The following is a 19,407-nucleotide window of genomic DNA, read 5'->3' on the forward strand; positions in this document are numbered from 1 at the left end:
GGAATCCCAGGGTTTCTCCCTGAGGCACCCCAGCAGATGGTGAAAAGGTGCCTCTTTTAGTGAGGTGGGGTGTTAGGGTCCTGGTGCAACAGCTGCTCCAGTGAGCAGGCTCCACTCACGGTAGAAGGAAGGCAGCCGAAAGCAGACGCCTGCAGTGCTGACGAATTCCCTCCACCATGATGGCAGCCTCTCTCTCCGTCAGAACGCCGAGAACAACACCCCACAGGCCCAGGTGAAAGAGAGCAGCCCGTTGGACCCCTCCATCTATGGCCAGGTCTTTTGTTTCTCCCAAGCACCCAGCAATTTGTCGCCTCAGCAACATATATGGGAAAAATTCCTCGAGAGAAAAGAGAGGGGGACCTCCCAAAACCCCAACAGGTTTATTGCCTGTTCATATTTTTGTCTCCTGAACATGAGATCGCTCCTCATCTAGAAGACAAAAACTTGTGAAAATAAAAGGAGATGCACAAATAAAAAGCCCTACACATGAACTGGCATTAAACAATATTCCAAATTTGCTTACTTTAAATACTATCAGAATAGATAACAAAAGAACTAGTATTACCATCCCCAAAAGCATGTAGAACATTTCCCCTGTTTAGGAAGAGTTCCAAACCTATCATTAGATGTCACACAAGAAAGGATGGATGGATCAGTCACCACTTTGGTGACAATTACCCACAAAACCCAAACATTTCTTCTATTTTCAGGTGTGCGTATTGAATAAGTATTTTTTCTGTCCAACAGAGACAGTATTTAGGGGATTACCGATCTCTCATTTTCATAATTTCATTCCTTTACTCCTTTTCTCTGACTTTCTCTGGAAAAAAATTTAGTGATGCCAACCTAACTCATGGAGCAATTTCCTGCTTACTGCTTTTATGTAAAAACAGTGTGCTGGTGTGTAGACTGGAGAAACAGTTATTGCATCTTGACAATCAATCACCCAAATTAAAATAAGCCAACTTCATTATTGTCTGAGAAAATAACAAGTAATTAAAAATGAAGTATTTAGATAACAATTGTAGTAAGTATCAAGAGCCTCTTATTTTCCTTCTACTGAGTTCTATCATAAAAGAAACAGAGCAGATCAATTTTTTTCCCAAAACAATTTCAATCTAGTTTTATAATTAAATCAAAGATAGATTTCCCCATTAGCGCAACTATTGCAGTATCTGAGTAATTATGAATAATCAGCCAAGGGTATTCTTTACTGATTTTTCCTGTGCATCATTAATTATCTGAAGTGACAGGCCTAACATAATTTCTATCATGAATAAACAAGTAGAGGAAACACGGAGGAAGTCAAGTACAAATAACAAGGAGATGGCCTCTCTTTGAAAATCAGAGCAATCCTGCAAAATGTTAATGGCTGTTCTATTTAAATGAAGCTGCAAGACATTAAAGCTTGTGATATGTTGCATATCATTAATTCTCAGGAAAAGAGTAGATGGAATTCATACTTAATTCAATGCAATTTTCTGCCAGTTAATGGCCCTGAGAATCAAACATTCACAAACGTAAATGAGAGTTTTTCCAAACCAATACTTCATGGGCTTTAAGAAGTGGCTTTTACTGTGAGTAGAAAACTATACCTGAGCAATTTTCCTTTTTGTTGAGTTTGACCTTATTTTTATATTTGTAATATGATGCTCTCTTCTGATGATTTACTGTACTACATAGGAATTTTAAAATATTTTTCAATTTGATGCAGTTTATTTAATGGATAAATAAGTACAAAAATTGCTAACGTGGCTGGATTTCCTTTTTATGTTCATGTTCCTTTTTGGTTTTTATTCCATTTCAATGTCAGAAATACTATTTTAAAATTCCACCATGATAATTCCATGGTTTTGAAAAATTAAGCAATATTTCCTTTTCTATATTTTTGAGGATGTGACACCAAAAGAACAATTTCTCTCACCTTGTATAGGGAGATGCCGACTGAGATTTTAAAAAATACTTTCTTTATGATCTGTTGGAGAGGAGGTTAATGCATCTTTATAGCTTTCAGCAGCTCGTACATGGTCCTGGTGCTGATGGTGCTGGACATTAATCACTGCTGCCAAATTCTGCCGGGAAGAAATTGGTCTTGGCTCCTTCAAAGGATCAGGGTTTTGTGTCCTCTGCTGTGTTTCAGAAACCTGCAGCAATGATGAAGAGTGCAAGAAAATGAAGTAACCATCACAACAATTTCTGAAAGTTTTTCAGAGCAGTTTCATGTGTGTCTGTGTGTCCTTTGGAAGGGAACCTTGTGATCACTTTTTCTGGTCCAAACCAGAGGACTGAAGTCAATGACTGGCTGGAAAGCAGCTCTGCAGAAGAGGATCTGGGAGTCCTGGTGAACAACTAATTGGACATGAGTCAATGAGCCCCCGTAGCAAATAAAGCCAACCATGTGTTGGGCTGGATCAGCTGGAGCATAGCCAGCAGGTCAGGGGAAGAAATTCCCACTCTGTGTTCAGCAGCTGTTGGACAGAATTCCTGCAGAACTGCGCCCAGTTCTGGGCTCCCCAGTGCAAGGAAAAATACTCATCTACTGGAACAAGTCCAGCAAAGCTACAATCATCATAAAGGGGCTGGAGCCTGAAGAGTTAATCAGCTCAGACTCTTTAAAAAAGTCCCCTGGGAGTGACTCAGCCACTTGAGCACGGTCTCACGAAGCCTTTGAAGTGCCTTTCTAGGGAAGAGTGCCTGACACATCCTCACTGGGCTGGCAGGCTGACTCTGCCCTGGAGAGTTGGCTCCAGGCAGCTTGGACCAGGTGACCTCCGAGGTCTCTTCCAACTTCAACCATTCCATGGGAGACCCCTTCACTCCCAAAGCTCTGAGGTGACTTATCCCAAAATCCCAGTTATTCCAGTGTGCTGATGGCTGCATTACTGACTGCTACTAACCCAGCTGAGCTGCTCCTGCATCCAGCAGTGCTGCTTAAATGCTGGAACATTTCCAAGAGCTCCGTTTGCACAGGAAATACCTTTGCCTACCAACCCGAGCAGGTCTGATAGCACTGGAACAGTGGTACAGTAAAAGAGACAAAAGAATGAGCTGTGTAGTTTCTGCAAAGCTTAGTAATAAATAAAATCACGCTGTTAAAACTCATATTATGCTCCATACAGCTGTACTGAATGTAGCTGCACTCCATAGATTTGGAAGCACCAACTTCCTTTACCATCAATATCTTATTTATAAGAAATAGAAATTCTCTTTTGTGAGTACAAGAGGGAGGCTTGAAACACACTAGTACAACAAAATCAACAAAACTGGATACAGCTGAATCTTTGCCCCTGCCTGGCAACTCTTAAATATAGAATTATCTTTCTTTATGCTTCTCCAAGGTTAAAAGATTCAATGCTTTACAAGTTCTGAAGGGTGATACTGTTAACAATATGATGATCATTTAAATTGTTTATGTATGATGCAAATATGAAAATGTTGTCTAATCACTGTTAGAATTCCCATTCATGAGCATCCTGTGCCTGCCTTCCAAGAGGTATAAATAAATATGACTGAAGATCGTGACAGATTTATTAATATTTGCCAGTGAAGTGGATAATCCTGTCGGATACATAATTGTTCAGGATTAAATTCAATTGTTCACATGATAAAGGTCCTGCACATCATCTGCACAAGTGGAAGATGAAATGAATTTCCTTAAGAAAATGTAATTTAAACTGGTTTGATCTACGAGATGCTCTTCCTTTTGATTTTGAATAACCACTTTCTGTAAACATTATTGTCCTCAGTAATGTTTAGTTCCTACTCCCAATTATTTTGACCAAAACATTGTTTAGGGTCAGCTTCTTTGATAATCTTGAAATTTATTATAGGCCTATTACTACACAAATATTTTGCATTGATAATGACGGAAGAACTAATATTCTGTTAATATTTTTCATCATTCTTAACTAATTAAATTCATTCACAGAATTTCCTCTGCATTGCAAGCTTACTTCTGAAGCTTGCTGATTTTAGACAGTCAGTATTTGAAAACATTAATCCTTTGAGATTTTGAATGGTTATACCTTTATTTCTTAATTTCTGGTGAGTTCTACAGTAAAACAGTTCTGAAAGAGGCCAAAGATCTTTATTCATGCTACACAGTCCTTCTGCTATACTGAAAAATTACTTGTACAACAGCCTTGAGAAGTCTTTAAAAACAGCTACAGCCAAGAATTGCCTGAAACTTTCTCCACCGACTGAAAAAAGAAACCTACAACTAACTCAGCTGCAGCTTTTTATACTGTATCTACATATCTAAATGTAGAGCAGTCAGCACACATCTTACATTTACAGAGGAACGTTTAGAAAAGACTGATATTTGAGAAAATAATGGTACAGTCAAGCTGAAATTGCTAAGCACACAAAGAGCTTTGAAAAATAAGCATTTAAAGTGTTCAGTTCTCTGCAGGATCTGCCAATTCTGGATTACATTGTTTTAGTTCCATTGCCATGAATGATAAATGACATTTCCTTCAAAATTCGGTATCTGCAAAAGCAAAGACCTGATGCAGATATCATTGTGTGGAAATGTCATAACGCTGCAGTATTTGTAGTGGCTTAAAGCCCTGTAACAACCACAATAAATTTCTGATGACCCACCAGTTGTTATGGTTTTAACCTTGCATTACCAGTTTGCTGGTTTTTATCATGGACTGACTTTACTATAACAGGAAAATCCTCTGTTGACAAACGGTTTTGGAGAATACCTAAAATATTAATCCTAGCTATTTATTAACACTAATTCAATCCTATTTCCACTGTCTAATACACAATTAACATAATAAAATTTTAAAAAGTAAAATTTCAATAAGAGTTTGCTCAGAAATTTGACAACAGTTTTCATCCACCATTTATGGATTTACCAGTTTTGATGACATGAAGATGCCACCTTTGTTTAGTGCCACATGGGACCAAAAAACCTCCTTTGCCCGTTTTCAGAAACTCTTTTAAATGCAGAAACTTAAACTTTTAAATGCAGACTGTTTCCTGTACAACACGACTAATGAGGAAAGAATAATCACAGAAAAAAAAAAAAAAACCCCACAGGGAGAAGAGGCTGGAAAATCTTCCTAAAGTCCTCGTATCTTTTTGCCACTAGGTTGGGATTTGCCTCTTAATGGAACAGTCAGTAAGACCTGTTCAGAAAGCTCTTTGATTCCAGCCTCCTTGCCTCTGGCATATAATTACATCAAAGCAATTCCAAAGTTACAACCAAATCAAAGTAGACACAATAAAACAGTGTTAACCCCAAAGATTATTTTATTTTCCCTCCGTAGAAACAAATAAACGTTCTTCCTCATGTGAAAAAGTTTTTGAATAATACAGAAGTATTCACCAAAAAAAACCAAACAAAACAACGAATTATTCCCGATTTTATAGTAAACAAGAAATGTAATCTAGATAATTATAAACTTAGGTACAGTATGCATTAGTTTTTACATATTTATACTTATTCATATTTGGCTAAAAGTCTAATGATCTCATTTTACTTTTTAAATAGCGAGGCCTTCTGCCTTGCTATGGATGAACTACCATTGATACACTCCCTCTAAGATCCAGGAGATGTTTCCAGCCTTCTGTTGAGTCCTTCATAATTTTTATCCATTAGCTATAAAAACATTCTTGCATAATATAATTAATTATCCATGTATTCTTCTGGTTTCTTTGATTTTCCAGCTCTAAACCAGCATCACAATCCAAAAACTAAAATATTCAGATTCTAAAGACTAAACCAAAAATGTGCTAAATGTGCAAAATTTTGAAAAGTGATGTAACAGCAACAACATTCAAACGAAGTGAAACCCTTCCAATGCTTGAAACAGACATGCAGGGCTCCTCGGACTGTGGTGCTGAAACCAAAATTACTCAACATTTGCCAGATTGGAAAGCAGAGCAGTAAGTTTTCTCTTTTAGAAAGTATATTTTTAAAAAATTAAATATTTTTGCAAAATGTCGCATTGACTATATAACATATATATTCATACACACACTATATATAATTCTCCACTGACAGACCTTTGTTTTCCTAAAATTTATCACCTCTAATCGAATAAATAACTTTCTTTTTTAGTGTCTGAAACAGTTTTGTGCTGATGCTCCCGAAGCACCCATGCAACCATTTAAAGCAAATCTCTGTGCAGCACAGAATCATCCTCAAGGGAGCTACATGAAAATAAAGCTTGATTTCTCTCTGTGAGAAGACACAATGTGTCACTACAAATCCTGCTACGCAATGCTGCTCTTTAATAATTTATTGGAGTCTCTGGGCTCTGGGTAAGCTGACAAATTTAATATGGGAGTGCTGCTCAAGTGTTGAATAAATATGAGCTAAAGTATTTTTCCAAACAAAACTGCTGCAAAAAAGTGGCCCAGGGCGGACTAGATTTTTTTTCAGTAATTTATTGACAGCAGCACTACTTTTGGTACCGGTTTCTTTAGTAAATTAGATAAAATAGTAATTAAAACATGCCTACATTTACCAAATCTCTCCTAGATTTCTTTTATTCTACAACTCCTAATTTAACCTGCAGAGATGGATGAAACACTGGACTAAGGGATCACCAAGTTTCAGACTGCTGAAACTTGTGACAAGCAAAATGTGAAAGCATAAGTTAAAAAAAAGACCACCTTATCTATATTTTTACACCTTTTGTCCTCTCACTGCATACCTCTCTTTCCAGGCTTTTAGGTTATGAGGCAAACCAACGTTTGGTTTTTTTGATAGCTCTTTGGATGATCTTTCAGTGATCATTCACTCCCATTATCTATTTCTTCTATTTTAGCCACTCATTGAAATAAATATAACTCAAAGCATTGCTGCTTAGTTTCCTTAGAAAAACCTTGACAATGCTTTGATGAGGGAGTTGTGAAATCCAAGTAAGCAGATCACTCTTTTCTGTGTATTTCCACAGGACAGCCCTTTGTCAGAGCCATGTTGGCTCTTCCCAGGGATGTAATACTCAGGTACCCACTAAAACTGTTATTTACTGTAGCTTCTATTACTTTATTGAGGCTTACAGACCTCCCCTTCAGATCTCTGCTAGAATTCCTTTTTAAAAATTGTGTTTGGCACTTCCCAGTCCCCTGCAGCCAAAGTGCTTTGAGCAAACGGTACAAAACATGTGCTTGTGGTGTGCCAGCTCCTTCCCCTGCTCCTCCAGAAAGATGGGGCAAGTACCACCTATTCCTGCAAACTGACTCTTTGTTTTCTCTGTTCATGGGCTCTTTCACCTCCACCTTAACATAAGGGAATGCAAAGAAAGGTTTGGGAATGGAAACCTCTTCACTGCCTTCTGTGATAAACACAAATGCGAAGAATTCCTCTAGATTTTCCTTTTTTTTGTTGTTATGGTCTTGTATTTCCTAATTTAGTACTGGCATCAGACTCTCTTCTCTGGCATCTACTTTTGGTACGTCTGAAGAAAGGTTTCTCATTTCTATTGTTTGTAGAAATACAATTACACGGCCAGCACTGCAGCTCCTCATTGGCTCACCTGTTACAAAAAACATTCTGAAGAAAAGCAGTTTCATAAAAAACACAACTATGAGATGAGGTTCCCAAATATACACAGCAAAAAACCCCACAGATGAATGCTAGGCATAATTTTATTTTTTTTTCTGAATACTTTTACTTCCCATCTGCTCAATGAACGTGATGCACGGATCTGCAGTCACAGCTTAGAGACAACTCCAGGGAAAAGTTACTTAAAAATGCTTCTGAGACTATCCCATGCTTTCTTTGGATAAATATGAACCAATGTCTGTGGATTTTCAAGCATAAATAGCTGCTGAAGTGACAGGGAATGCAAGAATTTCACTTGGAAGCAAAGGCAGAGGATGAAAAAAGCAGCTTTTTTTTCTCTTCTCTTTTTACATATCGGACTTGAACCAGAGAGATTATGTTGATGGATCCTTTGGAAAAATGAGATCTTGGAGGCCACGGAGTTTTAATGAAACCAATACTTCTATATGGAAATGAAAATGCTCATGCAGAAAATATAACTAGCATTTTAACGATATTAATATAGTAACGTTTCAAATTAATTCTGCTACTTTAAAAACTTTCAGAACTTTTCCCTTCATGAGTTAAGGCAGAATCAGAAAGATCCATCTTAAGTAGAACACAATGGGGCAGACATGAAATACCACATCTTCGTAGTGATCACCTACACCTTGGAAAACAGCAACATTGGACTATTGATTTGCTTCTTCAGCTATTAATGCTAAAAATTGTCTCAGCTGGTAGAAATACTGCTCTTGAGCACAATTCTCTGCCTACAGAGAGGAACAGAAACACAATATTGGTAAAAAAAATAGCAATAATCTCTTTCTGGATTATACTATCAGGGGAATAATTGTTAAAGGCTGTTAAAATGAGAACAGTAGTGGACAGGTTTTGGGTTTTTTTCCATAGTCTTAAGCAGTACCCAGGGAGTTTTAGGTTAGACATAAGGAGGAATTTCTCCACTGAAAGGGTGATTAGATATTGTAATGGGCTGCCCAGGGAGGTGGTGGAGCCACCATCCCTGGAGGTGTCTGAGGGAAGACTGGATGTGGCACATGTGGCATTTAAGTAAAACCTTATAAAATGAAGGCCTTGCTGTCTTTGTAAAACTATGGCTCAGGCCTGTTACTTCGGCTAGAGAAGGACTGTAAGAAAAGTCCATGAGAAGAAAAACAATTAGTTTTTAACTGTGAGAATGTAGTACTAACAGAAGCATGACATTTAAACAATAGAAGGAGAAAACAGCAACATATCCGCACCCGTTATTTTTCTGAATGCTTGAACGCTTATGCCACAGGTAGCCAATGGTAATATGCTGTAGTTAATAACAGCCAATGAGTCTATTGTAGTAGTGTAGCAGCCAGCGAATCTGTAACACGAATGATAACATACAAAAGGCGTATAAAAGAGGCTGCTTTGTTTAATAAAGGGCTTTTTGGCCCTTGAAAGAGGCACTGTCCGTGTGTGTCGTGACCGCCCCAACAGCGACAGGCACTCAGTGCCATGGTCTGTCGCCACGGTGGGGCTCGTTGAGAGGTTGGATGCAGTGATCCCAGAGCTCTTTTCCACCCTGAAAAATCCCGTGGTTCAGCGAATTTCGGGGATTCAGCGCTGGCCCCGCCCCCTCACTCCTGACCCCGCCCCTCGGCACTGACCCCGCCCCTCGGCACTGACCCCGCCCCCTCCCCGCCCCCCGCAGCAACGCCTCGCTTCTCCCGCCCCGCCCCCGTCGCTAGGGGGCGTTCCCCGCCGGTCACGCGCCAGGACGCGGAGCCGAGCCGCGCTCCCACATCGCTCCGCTGTGTCCCGGCGCTGCGCTCGGCGCTCCGCTGCTCGGGCCTGCGGGAGCGGCGTGAGGGCGATGCTCGGGGCCGGCGCCGCCTGAGGGCCGGGTCCGCTCGGGTCCCGGCGGGGCGGTGGCGGGGCGGCCGCCATGGGGCTGGGATCCAGCTCCGAGGGCCCCGGCGGCGGCGCCGAGGGCTTCCACGTGCACGGGGTGAGGCGGCCGGCACCGGGCCCGCGGGGAGAGGGAGAGAGGGAGGCGGGAGGGCGGCGAGGGGTGGCGGGCGCTGAGGCGGGTCCGGCGGGGTTTCGCTCCCGCATCCCGCCCGCGCTGGCTGGGCCGCCCTGGCTCCCACCTGTTGGCTCCTTCCCGGAGCTGCCACGCCGGCAGGGGCGGGGCGGCCGCGCCGCTCCCGGTACCAGCGGGTGCCCATCCCGGCGGCTGCAGCGGGCTCGAGGCCGGGACTTGAGTGCCGAACAGCCCGGGGGAGCCTGTAGGGCTGCTCTCGGGGAACTGGAAGTAGTTTAAGAGTAGAACAGCCCTTCTTCCCTCCCTGCTCCCCTCCTTTTCTCCCTGCTCTCCTCCCGGTGCCCCTTCTCTTTCTGCTCCCCTCCATCTCTCCCTGTTCTCTCTTTCTGCTCTTCTCCTTCTCTCCCTGTTCTTCTCTCTACCTATTCCCTTTCTTCCCTCCCTGCTCCCTTCCTTTCCCTACGCCCTTCTCTGTTGATCTTCACAGCATCTTGTTAGGGGGTTAATTCCCGCTCCAGCGGTGTTTTCCTCCGTGGCTGCCTCTCCCAGATGTAGATGCAAGTTTGTTTTAACTGCTCTCTTTAGCAGATTTCCTGCACGTACAGTGGTGTAAATGCATATCTGGAAGTTTAAGGATAGGCAGAGCTGTTGCTGATAACAGCTGTTGCATGAGTTATCGTTTCTTTCGTGGCTATTTTCCCTCCCTGGAATAAGAATGGGAGCTTTACTGCCACGTGCTGCTTTCCACTTCATCTGCATTTTGTGTTTCTCAGCATCAGTATAAAGCTGCCTGTTTGTTTTTGATGCAGTTCAGGGTTGTGATAAAAGTTAATACTTCTACTCCAGCTGTGGTTACGGTGCTCAGTCTTGACTGTTTAATAATAAAGCATGATTTTTATTCTTACTTTTGCTTTAGAAGGTTTTGCTGAAGTAGCTATGCTATTAAATATATAACTTTTATAGACAATTCTGCCAGCAAAAGCACCAATACAACTTTATCTATTAAAAAAAAGTAAAATTGCATATCTAGCATTTTGGTAACACCAGACCAAATATAAGATGTATCAATGAACTTCCTTTAGGTGATGCATGGGTTGTAATTTTGTGCTTAAATTCTGAGGTAGCCCTCAGGAGTCAAATATATCCAAGGTTAAGGGCTGCTGAGTTAACAAAAAGTGAAGTTAAGAGCAAACTGTCAGTAGGTTTGCAGTGATTCCCTAATACCATCTTGCTTTGTCGGTTTACCTTGAAGTGGGTGGACTCTCATGTAATCTGTGAACTTTTGGTGGGGGTTTTCCTGGTATGAATGTGTTTTAATGAGTATTGTCTATATTTATGACATCTCTCCTACGACAACTTTGGTTATAATGAAATTGAGATGTCCCAACTCTGATCTCTTAGGAATCTTTTGTAAGTGGTGGCAGTTTTCTTGACCTGAACTTGTGAGCAGGCGTGTGTTTGTAGTGCTCTTGTGTAAGTGTTCCTGTTCCAATGGACTCGAAAGGTGGGAACCCATCTGTCAGTTGTGTTCATGGAAAAATGGCTCTGATGCAAGTGGGGACTCTCACTGTGCTCAGGTTGTTAGAATCAAGGAAGAAAATCCTGAAGCAGCACGTTGAAAACCAAGCCTTTCTCCAAAGCATTCAGTATTTAATAATTCCAGGCTGTGAACTCTGAATCACAACATTTGTGTCTGATATGGAGTTCAAAACCTGCTTTTTACAGCTTGATTTGGACATCTGTTGTTCATAGCTTTATAAAAGTGAGGTCCTAATTATGGACTGCTTCTTGAGGGCAGTCATTTGGTGCCTTATCTCTGGCTCAGCTCAAAAGTAAATATTGAATCAAGTGGAAAGATTAACACTTTCACTTACGTAACTGGAGATCAATGTAGAATAACGATAAAATGTATGTTCTGCAGGTTCAAGAAAACTCCCCAGCCCAACAAGGAGGACTGGAACCTTTCTTTGATTTCATCATTGCCATAGGACACACGAGGCTTGTAAGTCTCAAATGATTTCAGTGTTGTTTTTTTCCACCCTACATGAAATGTGGGCGTGGTAGCGATGAAAGGTAAAACCCAAAACTGTCACAAGTAGAGAAACTTCTCACATTGGACGTTAAAAGTAGAGTAAAACTTGCAGGTGTTCAAAGTCTCTTTGGCTAGATCCAAATTTGAGGAAAAGGTTTTGTTTATGCCTTTACTCACCTTAACTTCTTAACAGGTCAGCACAGTGTTTTTTATTGCTTATTCATAGAGATTTTCTACCACAAGGTGAATACTGAACTGGTGAGTCAATAATCAGAGCTCAACATTTGTTTAAACAAGCTTGTTTCAACATTTGATAAAACATGAAAAAGAATCATACTTTTGAGACCAAGAACACAGTTCCTGTGTGTTGGGTTAGGAGAGGAGAGTTGAGTTTTGGTTTGATGGGTTTTTTTTTTGTTTTGGTTGGGGTTTTGTTTCTTTATTTAAAAGGCTCAAAGCTTTGCCTGGTATGCTCCACCCTAACCACATACCAGCTGAATTCATTAAGTTTGTCTTGGTTTTATGAGTGGAGATACCTTTTTTGGAAGTGGTCATTGTAAGGGCAGATTTGGGGGAAGATCATTTAATCTTCTAACATGACAGAAATAAAGATATTATTTCACAGTCAGTTTGCAGTGACTTTGAAGGGCTGTTGAAGAGGGATGGGGCTCAGAGACATGAAGTGAAACGTTGCTGCTCATGGTTAGACTACACAGTTGGCATCTGATACTGCTGGTATTATTTAATAGTAGTTGTGAAGGACAGGAATGCCAGTGATGAAATGGAATAATAGGAAGTATTTATGGAAAGGGACGTGTGTTGACAGAACTAACTGCTTTCTAGTAAAAGAAAATGGAACTGTGTTTGTGAACCACAGAGCCTAAACACTGATGGTTTTGGTTCTTTGTATTCAAATTCTGCCACAGATGTGACATGTTACAGGTGCAATTGGAAATAATGCTAGTCCTATATCTCTGCTCTACAGAACAAGGAAAACAATATGTTGAAAGACCTGCTGAAGGCAAATGCTGAGAAAGCAGTGAAGCTGGAGGTGTATAACATCAAAACAATGAAAATACGAGAGGTGGAGGTGATCCCCAGTAACATGTGGGGAGGACAAGGCCTCCTTGGAGCCAGTGTGAGGTTCTGCAGCTTCCAGGGAGCCAATGAACACGTCTGGCATGTTCTGGTGAGGAGGAGTTCTTGGGTGGCTCGTTATTGTTCATGTAACCTTGTTTTACACTGTGATGTTTAGCAGTAGCTGTTATGTAAAGTACAGTGCTGCAGTCACACACAGGAAGGGAACACAGTCCTGAAGGTTTGTCTGAGCTATTTGAGTAGGAGTGGGTGGTGTTAGTGTTGCCAGTGACAGTGACAAAAATAACTCCATCCCAACTGGACCAAACAGTGTAGGTGGGAAGGGTTTTTTTGTTTTATGTTGAAGAATCAATGGCAAAAGCAAAAAGATTCCGGCCTGATTGGTGTCTCTGTATTGGCTAAACTTCATTAAATTAATACTAATGTTACAAAAAGCATCACAAAATAGCTGACAGAGTAGAACTGAATAAGAAAGAATGTTTATGTTTCGGGTTGTTTAAGTAGATGCAATTTCTCAACATCTTCAGAGGATGTTATTTTAAATTGGTAGCATCCTCATCTTTCTTACTCAGCATGTTTTACAGGATATCACACACAGATGTAGACTATTCAAGAACTTTTTTATCCCATTAACAAAATGTTCTTTCCTTCTTTGCTCTGGAAGTTAGCTTTTCTTTTGGATCTTGGTAGTTTATCCTGCTGTGGGTGCAGATGACTCGTGTCATTCTTTCACAGGACGTTGAGCCTTCATCTCCTGCAGCTCTGGCTGGTCTCCAGCCATACACTGACTACGTTGTTGGATCTGATCAGATTCTCCAGGAGGTAGGGTGCATGTTCCTTCCAGTGGGGAGTGATTATCTTTGTGCCTGCCAAGTGTATGTTGTAGGATTTGTTTTTTTATAAATCTAATCAAATGTATGGGGATGGTGTTGGGGGATTTTGGAAGGTTGATTTTATGACAGAAGCTTTATTGTTAAGGTAAACATTATCTTTCTTTTTAGTGTGACAATAAAAAGAAGTTGCCACTAAAGATCAAACTACATTGGTGATTTTTCTGTCTCTGGGTGTTTAATATCTCACATTGAGTAAATAACTATGTAAAATGTTGACTTGCACATTTGGGTTTATTAACTAATACTTTCCTTTATTTTTTTCATAGTCAGAGGATTTCTTTTCCCTGATTGAATCCCATGAGGGGAAGCCGCTGAAGCTGATGGTTTATAACACTGAAGCAGATTCCATCCGAGAGGTAGTTGTGACTCCCAATGGAGCTTGGGGTGGAGAAGGAAGGTACTGATCTCTGTCGATGACAGGTTACACACTTGCTGTAAATAAGCTCCTGTTAAGAGTATTACTGCTATCAATTATTGGTGTTTCTGATTTAAGCCTTGTTTCCTCACACTTGTCACATAAAACTGTTAATCTTTCCATAAAAAAAATTAGCTTAGAACTAGGAATTGGGCACATTCTGGATCTAATCCTTTTCGAGTTGAATCAAATGGCAAAACCCCTATGTTGAGTTCCCCATTAGCAGATTCATTATCTGCATTCTCATAGTCAAAATATTTAGCTAAAGCAAGAACAAAACCCACATCAGGTCAGGTTAAATATTTTGTAAAGATATAAAATAATTCACTGAAAGCTAAGCTGTGCATGTCTAAAAGTTGATGGCAGAGTGTTCCTTCAGTGCTCTAAGTGGAAATTCTTGCAGGTAGGTATTTCCTGCTATAGATAAAAGACTCAAACTCTTCTTCTTTAAAAGAGTCAAAATTAAAAATATTAGCTTTGTTAAGAGCACCTTTTTTATGTCATTTTACTTCTCTTGTACAGTTTAGGATGTGGTATTGGATATGGCTATTTGCACAGAATTCCAACACAGTCCATAACATCAAAGAAAAAGCCAGAAAGCAAATCACCTTCACCCTCGCCAGAAGCTGGAACTCCTGTGCCATCCACTAATGGTTACACAGAGGTAGGAAAGAAGTAAATTCCTATCTCTGCCATGTTCTCTAGAGTTTCAAAATTTTCTGCTTTTTGGGACATCGGTAAGAGTGTATTTTAATACAGCATTCAATTTTGCTTGAATGAAATGGAGTTGGGTAAAGGGAAAATGAGAGCTGATGCTGCTGAGCAGGTACCAGATCACCAGTGGTGGCTGATGAAAGCTTTTGCCAGATATTCTCTCCCTATTTTCAAGTCTTGCATCCTACAGCTGTGCCAGTCAATGAGGATCATGTTGGAACACCTACCTCTCTAGGAGAAAGATGCACCTCCAAGAACCAAGTTCTGAGAACAGACTGGCTTTAAAGGGCTGAACTGGAACATGTCCTAATTGGTGTTTGACTTTCAGCATCACAGCTTCTCTCTGAACTGGTTTATATGGAGACAGGCAGGATGCTTTCTTGGGAAGGTTGGCTTCAGGTGAAACTTCTGATGTAAAAAGATGTTTTTCCTTCTTACTATCTTATTCCAGACTCCATTATTGGCAGCTACCTCTCAGAATGACAGCTCTGAAACAGTTATGAACTTGGATCATGCCACAGATCAAGAAATAAGTGGTTATTCACCAGAAAGTTCCCTTTCTCCTCCTCCCCCTCTCCAGAGAGTTATGGATCCAGGTATGTTTTCTTAGGTGCTTTTTTCACGAATTCTTTAGAGGACATCTAAAGAAACTAATACGGTCTTAAACGAGCTGGAGATTTAAATTCAGAACTGTGAGCACTTAGTGGTAGTTTTCCTTGAAGTTTTTGACTTCCCTGGATTTCAGAGCTGGAGAATTTGGGTACCACATAAATTAAATTTATTTGCATTTAGTGGGAAGGGGACTTCACTGACTTCAGTCTGGATATTACATGTCCTTTTGAATCTAGAATTTTGGGTTGTATCTAACTGACATTTGCTTTCTCTTCCAGGATTTCTAGATATGTCTGGAATTTCAGTTTCTGAGCTCACAAGCTTAACAGAAGTGTCCAGCCTGTCACCATCTGCCTCCTTCAATGTGCCAGCAGCAGCTGCTTCTGTAGGCCCTGAAACATTAATGTCAAATAGTGAAGCCTCTGCTTATTTTGGTAAGTGCACTCAAGATTTCCTTTAGATCTTATTTCTGGAATGGCACCAACTCATGCTTGCTTAACATCATCCCACTTCTTGGAAATAGGCAAATTTTAATAAAAATCAGAAAGAATGGCAAAAGTGAGATGGAAAAAGTAGCAGAAATCAGGTTTAGAAGTGGAAAAATCTAATGCGCTTTTCCTTAAGTTTATAGAATGTGGGACTCTTTAAATGAAAATGCTGATTGATCCAGGTTAAACTGACCCTAAAAGCAGGTATTTCTAAAATCAGTGTAAATTCACAGTTGTAAAAGGAAAACAAAATTGCAGTCATCTCAATAGTGCCTTTTTATAGTGGGCTGACCCTGGCTGGACACCAGATGCTCTGCAAGTCAAATCTGTCACTCCCCTCCTCAGCTGGGTAGGGAAGAGAAAATCCAGCAAAGGCTCATGGGTCAAGATAAGGGCAGGAAGAGATCCCTCACCAGTTATTGTCACAGGCAGAACAAACTCAACTTGGGGAAATTTAATTTCTTACCATTCAAACTAGAGCAGGATAATGAGAAATAGTCTGAAATCTTAAAAACACCTTCTGCCCCACCCCTTCCCTTCTACCCAGGCTCCGCTTTACTCAAAGTTTTCCATCTCCTCCTGGCAGAGGCGCAGGGGTATTGGGAATGGGGGCTGCAGTCAGCTCATCCCACATCTCTGCTGTTCCCTCCTCCTAAGGACGGGCACTCCTCACACTCTCCCCCTGCTCCAGCACGGGTGCCTTCCACCAGCTCAGTCCTTCAGGAACAGACTGGGTCCCACATGAGGCCACAGGTCCTGCCAGGAGCCTGCTCCAGAACAGGCTTCCCATGAGGTCACAGCCTCCTTTGGGCATCCCCTGCTCCAGCATGGGCTCCCCCCTGGGCTGCAGGGGCACAGCTGCCTCTCCCTGGGCTGTAGGGGAATCTGCTCTGATGCCTGGGGTGCTTCCTGCCCCTCCTTCTGCACTGACTGTGGGCTATGCAGAGTTTTTCCTCTTGCATATTCTCATTCCTCCCTCTGGCTGCTGTTTTGCAGTCCCATTTCCCCCCCTTCTTAACTACATTATCCCAGAGGTGCTGCCACAGACACTGATGGGTTCAGCCATGAAGCTCTCTGGCCTTGGCTCCACGGGAAGCTTCTGGCAGCTCCTCACTGGAGCCACCCCTGGAGCCCCCCACTACCAAAGCCTGGCCCTGCAAACCCAATACACTCTTCTATTTAAAAAAAGTAAAAAATACTTTCACGTGATGTACACATTTCCCTTCTAAAAGGTGGGATGACTGTAAAGTTGCAACACAAAATAACAAAAGGGGCAAGAACACAGCAGAGCAAATGGTTTGTGTTCTTTTAAAACCTCTGTGCAGCATCAGATTTTCTGGATTTGGGGAGAGCTGAGTGAACAGCCCAGGCGTTTGACAGTTGTGAATCTGTTCATGTCCTGTAGGAGGAGTCTCAATCATGCTGATTTTTCTAGATGTAGGGTAACCAGAGGCACTGTCTCTTAGCCTGATAACTTTTTTTTTTACAAACTTATCTCCATTTCCCAGAAAATGCATCAACATTGGACATCGAAGGTGTAACCCCATATCCTGAAGGATCAGGGAAGCAGCCCACACTGGATGACCTCCTGCCTTCAATTCCATCTTTACCTTCTCTTGATCTTCCTCATGACATTTCTTCAAAAGCAACACTAGGAACTGATGCTGATAACCAGGAATCCAAGCTGCTTGTGAACAGCACTGAGAGCTCATTAACCACTGCTCCAGAGACACCAGAGGATGAAGCAGCAAGTGAGCAGAAAGCAGAAGCAGCTGCGCAAGATCCCGCGTGAAATGGACCCTGCTGCTGTTTACAGACTGCTGAATGCTGCACTGCTACAGCTTGGAATATTTTTCTGATCTTGAAAGAATTACAGTTAGTCTATTTTGTTAGTGTAGACAATACTAGAAAAGAAATCACATGAAGTACATATCCTGTTGTCTTTTCCAATCACTGTTTAATGGATCTACGTTCAGAATTTTGAATGCTGTCCAAAGTTACCAGCTCAAGGGAAAAATTGATGCAGAAACAAGGTGGACGCTGGCAGAACATCAAGTTCTGGAATTCACATTTGCCTACAAGTGCTCCTGAATGTATTTACGAAGGCACTGTGCCTAAACAGTGACACTTAGTGATGATTTTTATCAGTGTGTTTGATGGCATTAAAAAAAAAATTATAGTTTGGATTTGTTAGAAAGCTTTTCTAATGGTACACCTTGGTTAGACTGTTCTTGTGACTTGCAAGGCATTTCTTAACACTAAGATACTTTTATTCCTATTTACTACTCTGCAGACTGTCTTGGTTTAAGTCCCTTCTGTGTAACAGTTACTCGTGTACCTCCTCCACACCTATTCCAGCAGGGGTTGGAAGTTGCAGCCCCAAATGGGACAAAGCCATGGTGGTGGGTCCTGTCATTCACTGCTCTTGAAGTGGACTGGGGTGGTGGCCTTGCAGTTAAATAAACAATGAGGGGGGAGGGAATGATGATGGTTACTTGAAACAAATTGAAGATGATTTTAACGTAGGGGTGATGAACGTTCTTGGTGAAGATTGAACGTCTTGGCTGTTGTAGTGACTGAGAAATAGCTTTCCTTTGCTTGTGCTTTTCTATTTACTCATGACTATTTTTATACAAATCGCTGTAAGTTTAAGACATGGGACTGTTGTGCAGCAGCAGAAATTGGCTGTTGCAGCTTTTTTTGTTTGCACTTGTCTCCAAATCGCTTCTGAATGTAACGGCAAACATGAACAATGGAAGACATGGGTGGTTTTATAACCTTCAGGGCAGTGATTTAGCATGGAACTTCAAAGCTGATGATAGGGAGTAATTCAGCTACTGTGGTGAAAATCTGTAGTAAATTAAGAGATGGGGGTACAAGGCTGGGGGGCGTTTAGCACAATAGTGCCTGATTGCCTTTTCCCTGCTGTGGCTCCTGCTCTGTTTCTGCGCTGTGCAGATCAGTGACAGCTGCCTGGCCTGAAATCTGGTACCGATGCAGGGATGGGACTCCAGATCCCCCAGATTTGCCTGTGACAGCTCAGCTTCAGCCAAAGGGTGCAAGCAAAGTTACAGCACACGAGGGCCTCAGATCAGTCCACCCTGACAAAAAATGTGTCCTTGATCTGTTGTTAGTCTGAAATACTGCAAGTACAGTAGTTCTGAACAGGATTGTCGAAGTACCTGTTGCTTCAGAGAATGTATTAAGCTCTAACTAAAGGCAGTAGAATTGACAGTGGATTCTAGTCTGCTAAAGGGTCTGTTAATTGTGACCCAATTTTATTTCCTGTATTGCTAAAATAAATTTCCTCTTTTGTTCCCCCAGCTGACTGTTACAAGGATGAACAGCCAAACACTAAAATTAAATGTAATTTAAACTAATCCTAGGTTTGTTTGATCTTGGAGCCTGATGCCTGAAGACACCTAGGTGGTTTTTTATTCATGTTGTTTATTTAGGACTGTTTCTAGTCTTACACCTTTCTCAAAAATGGCTATGAGAGGGTAATAGCTCATGTAAGTGACTCTGTACTCCAAACAGCCGTTAGAAATCTAAGAGCAGGGAATGTCAAAACTCATGCTAGATTTCAAATGTCACCATAATAAATGGCTTAAACTTA

General features: G+C 41.3%; 1 protein-coding gene across 1 annotated transcript; it reads left to right on the top strand.

Annotated features, from left to right (window-relative positions):
* The first annotated feature begins 9,363 nt into the window (after window positions 1-9,363).
* GORASP1 (golgi reassembly stacking protein 1) lies at window positions 9,364-19,407 on the top strand. The gene is made up of 9 exons (XM_039549505.1): window positions 9,364-9,503; window positions 11,461-11,541; window positions 12,557-12,760; window positions 13,405-13,491; window positions 13,829-13,959; window positions 14,500-14,641; window positions 15,143-15,287; window positions 15,582-15,737; window positions 17,300-19,407. Exons 1-9 carry the CDS (start codon window positions 9,441-9,443, stop codon window positions 17,581-17,583), a joined length of 1,293 nt encoding a protein of 430 aa, XP_039405439.1. The 5' UTR covers window positions 9,364-9,440; the 3' UTR covers window positions 17,584-19,407.

The sequence above is a fragment of the Corvus cornix genome, chromosome 2, assembly GCF_000738735.6.
Source record: "Corvus cornix cornix isolate S_Up_H32 chromosome 2, ASM73873v5, whole genome shotgun sequence".
Lineage (NCBI taxonomy): Eukaryota > Metazoa > Chordata > Aves > Passeriformes > Corvidae > Corvus > Corvus cornix.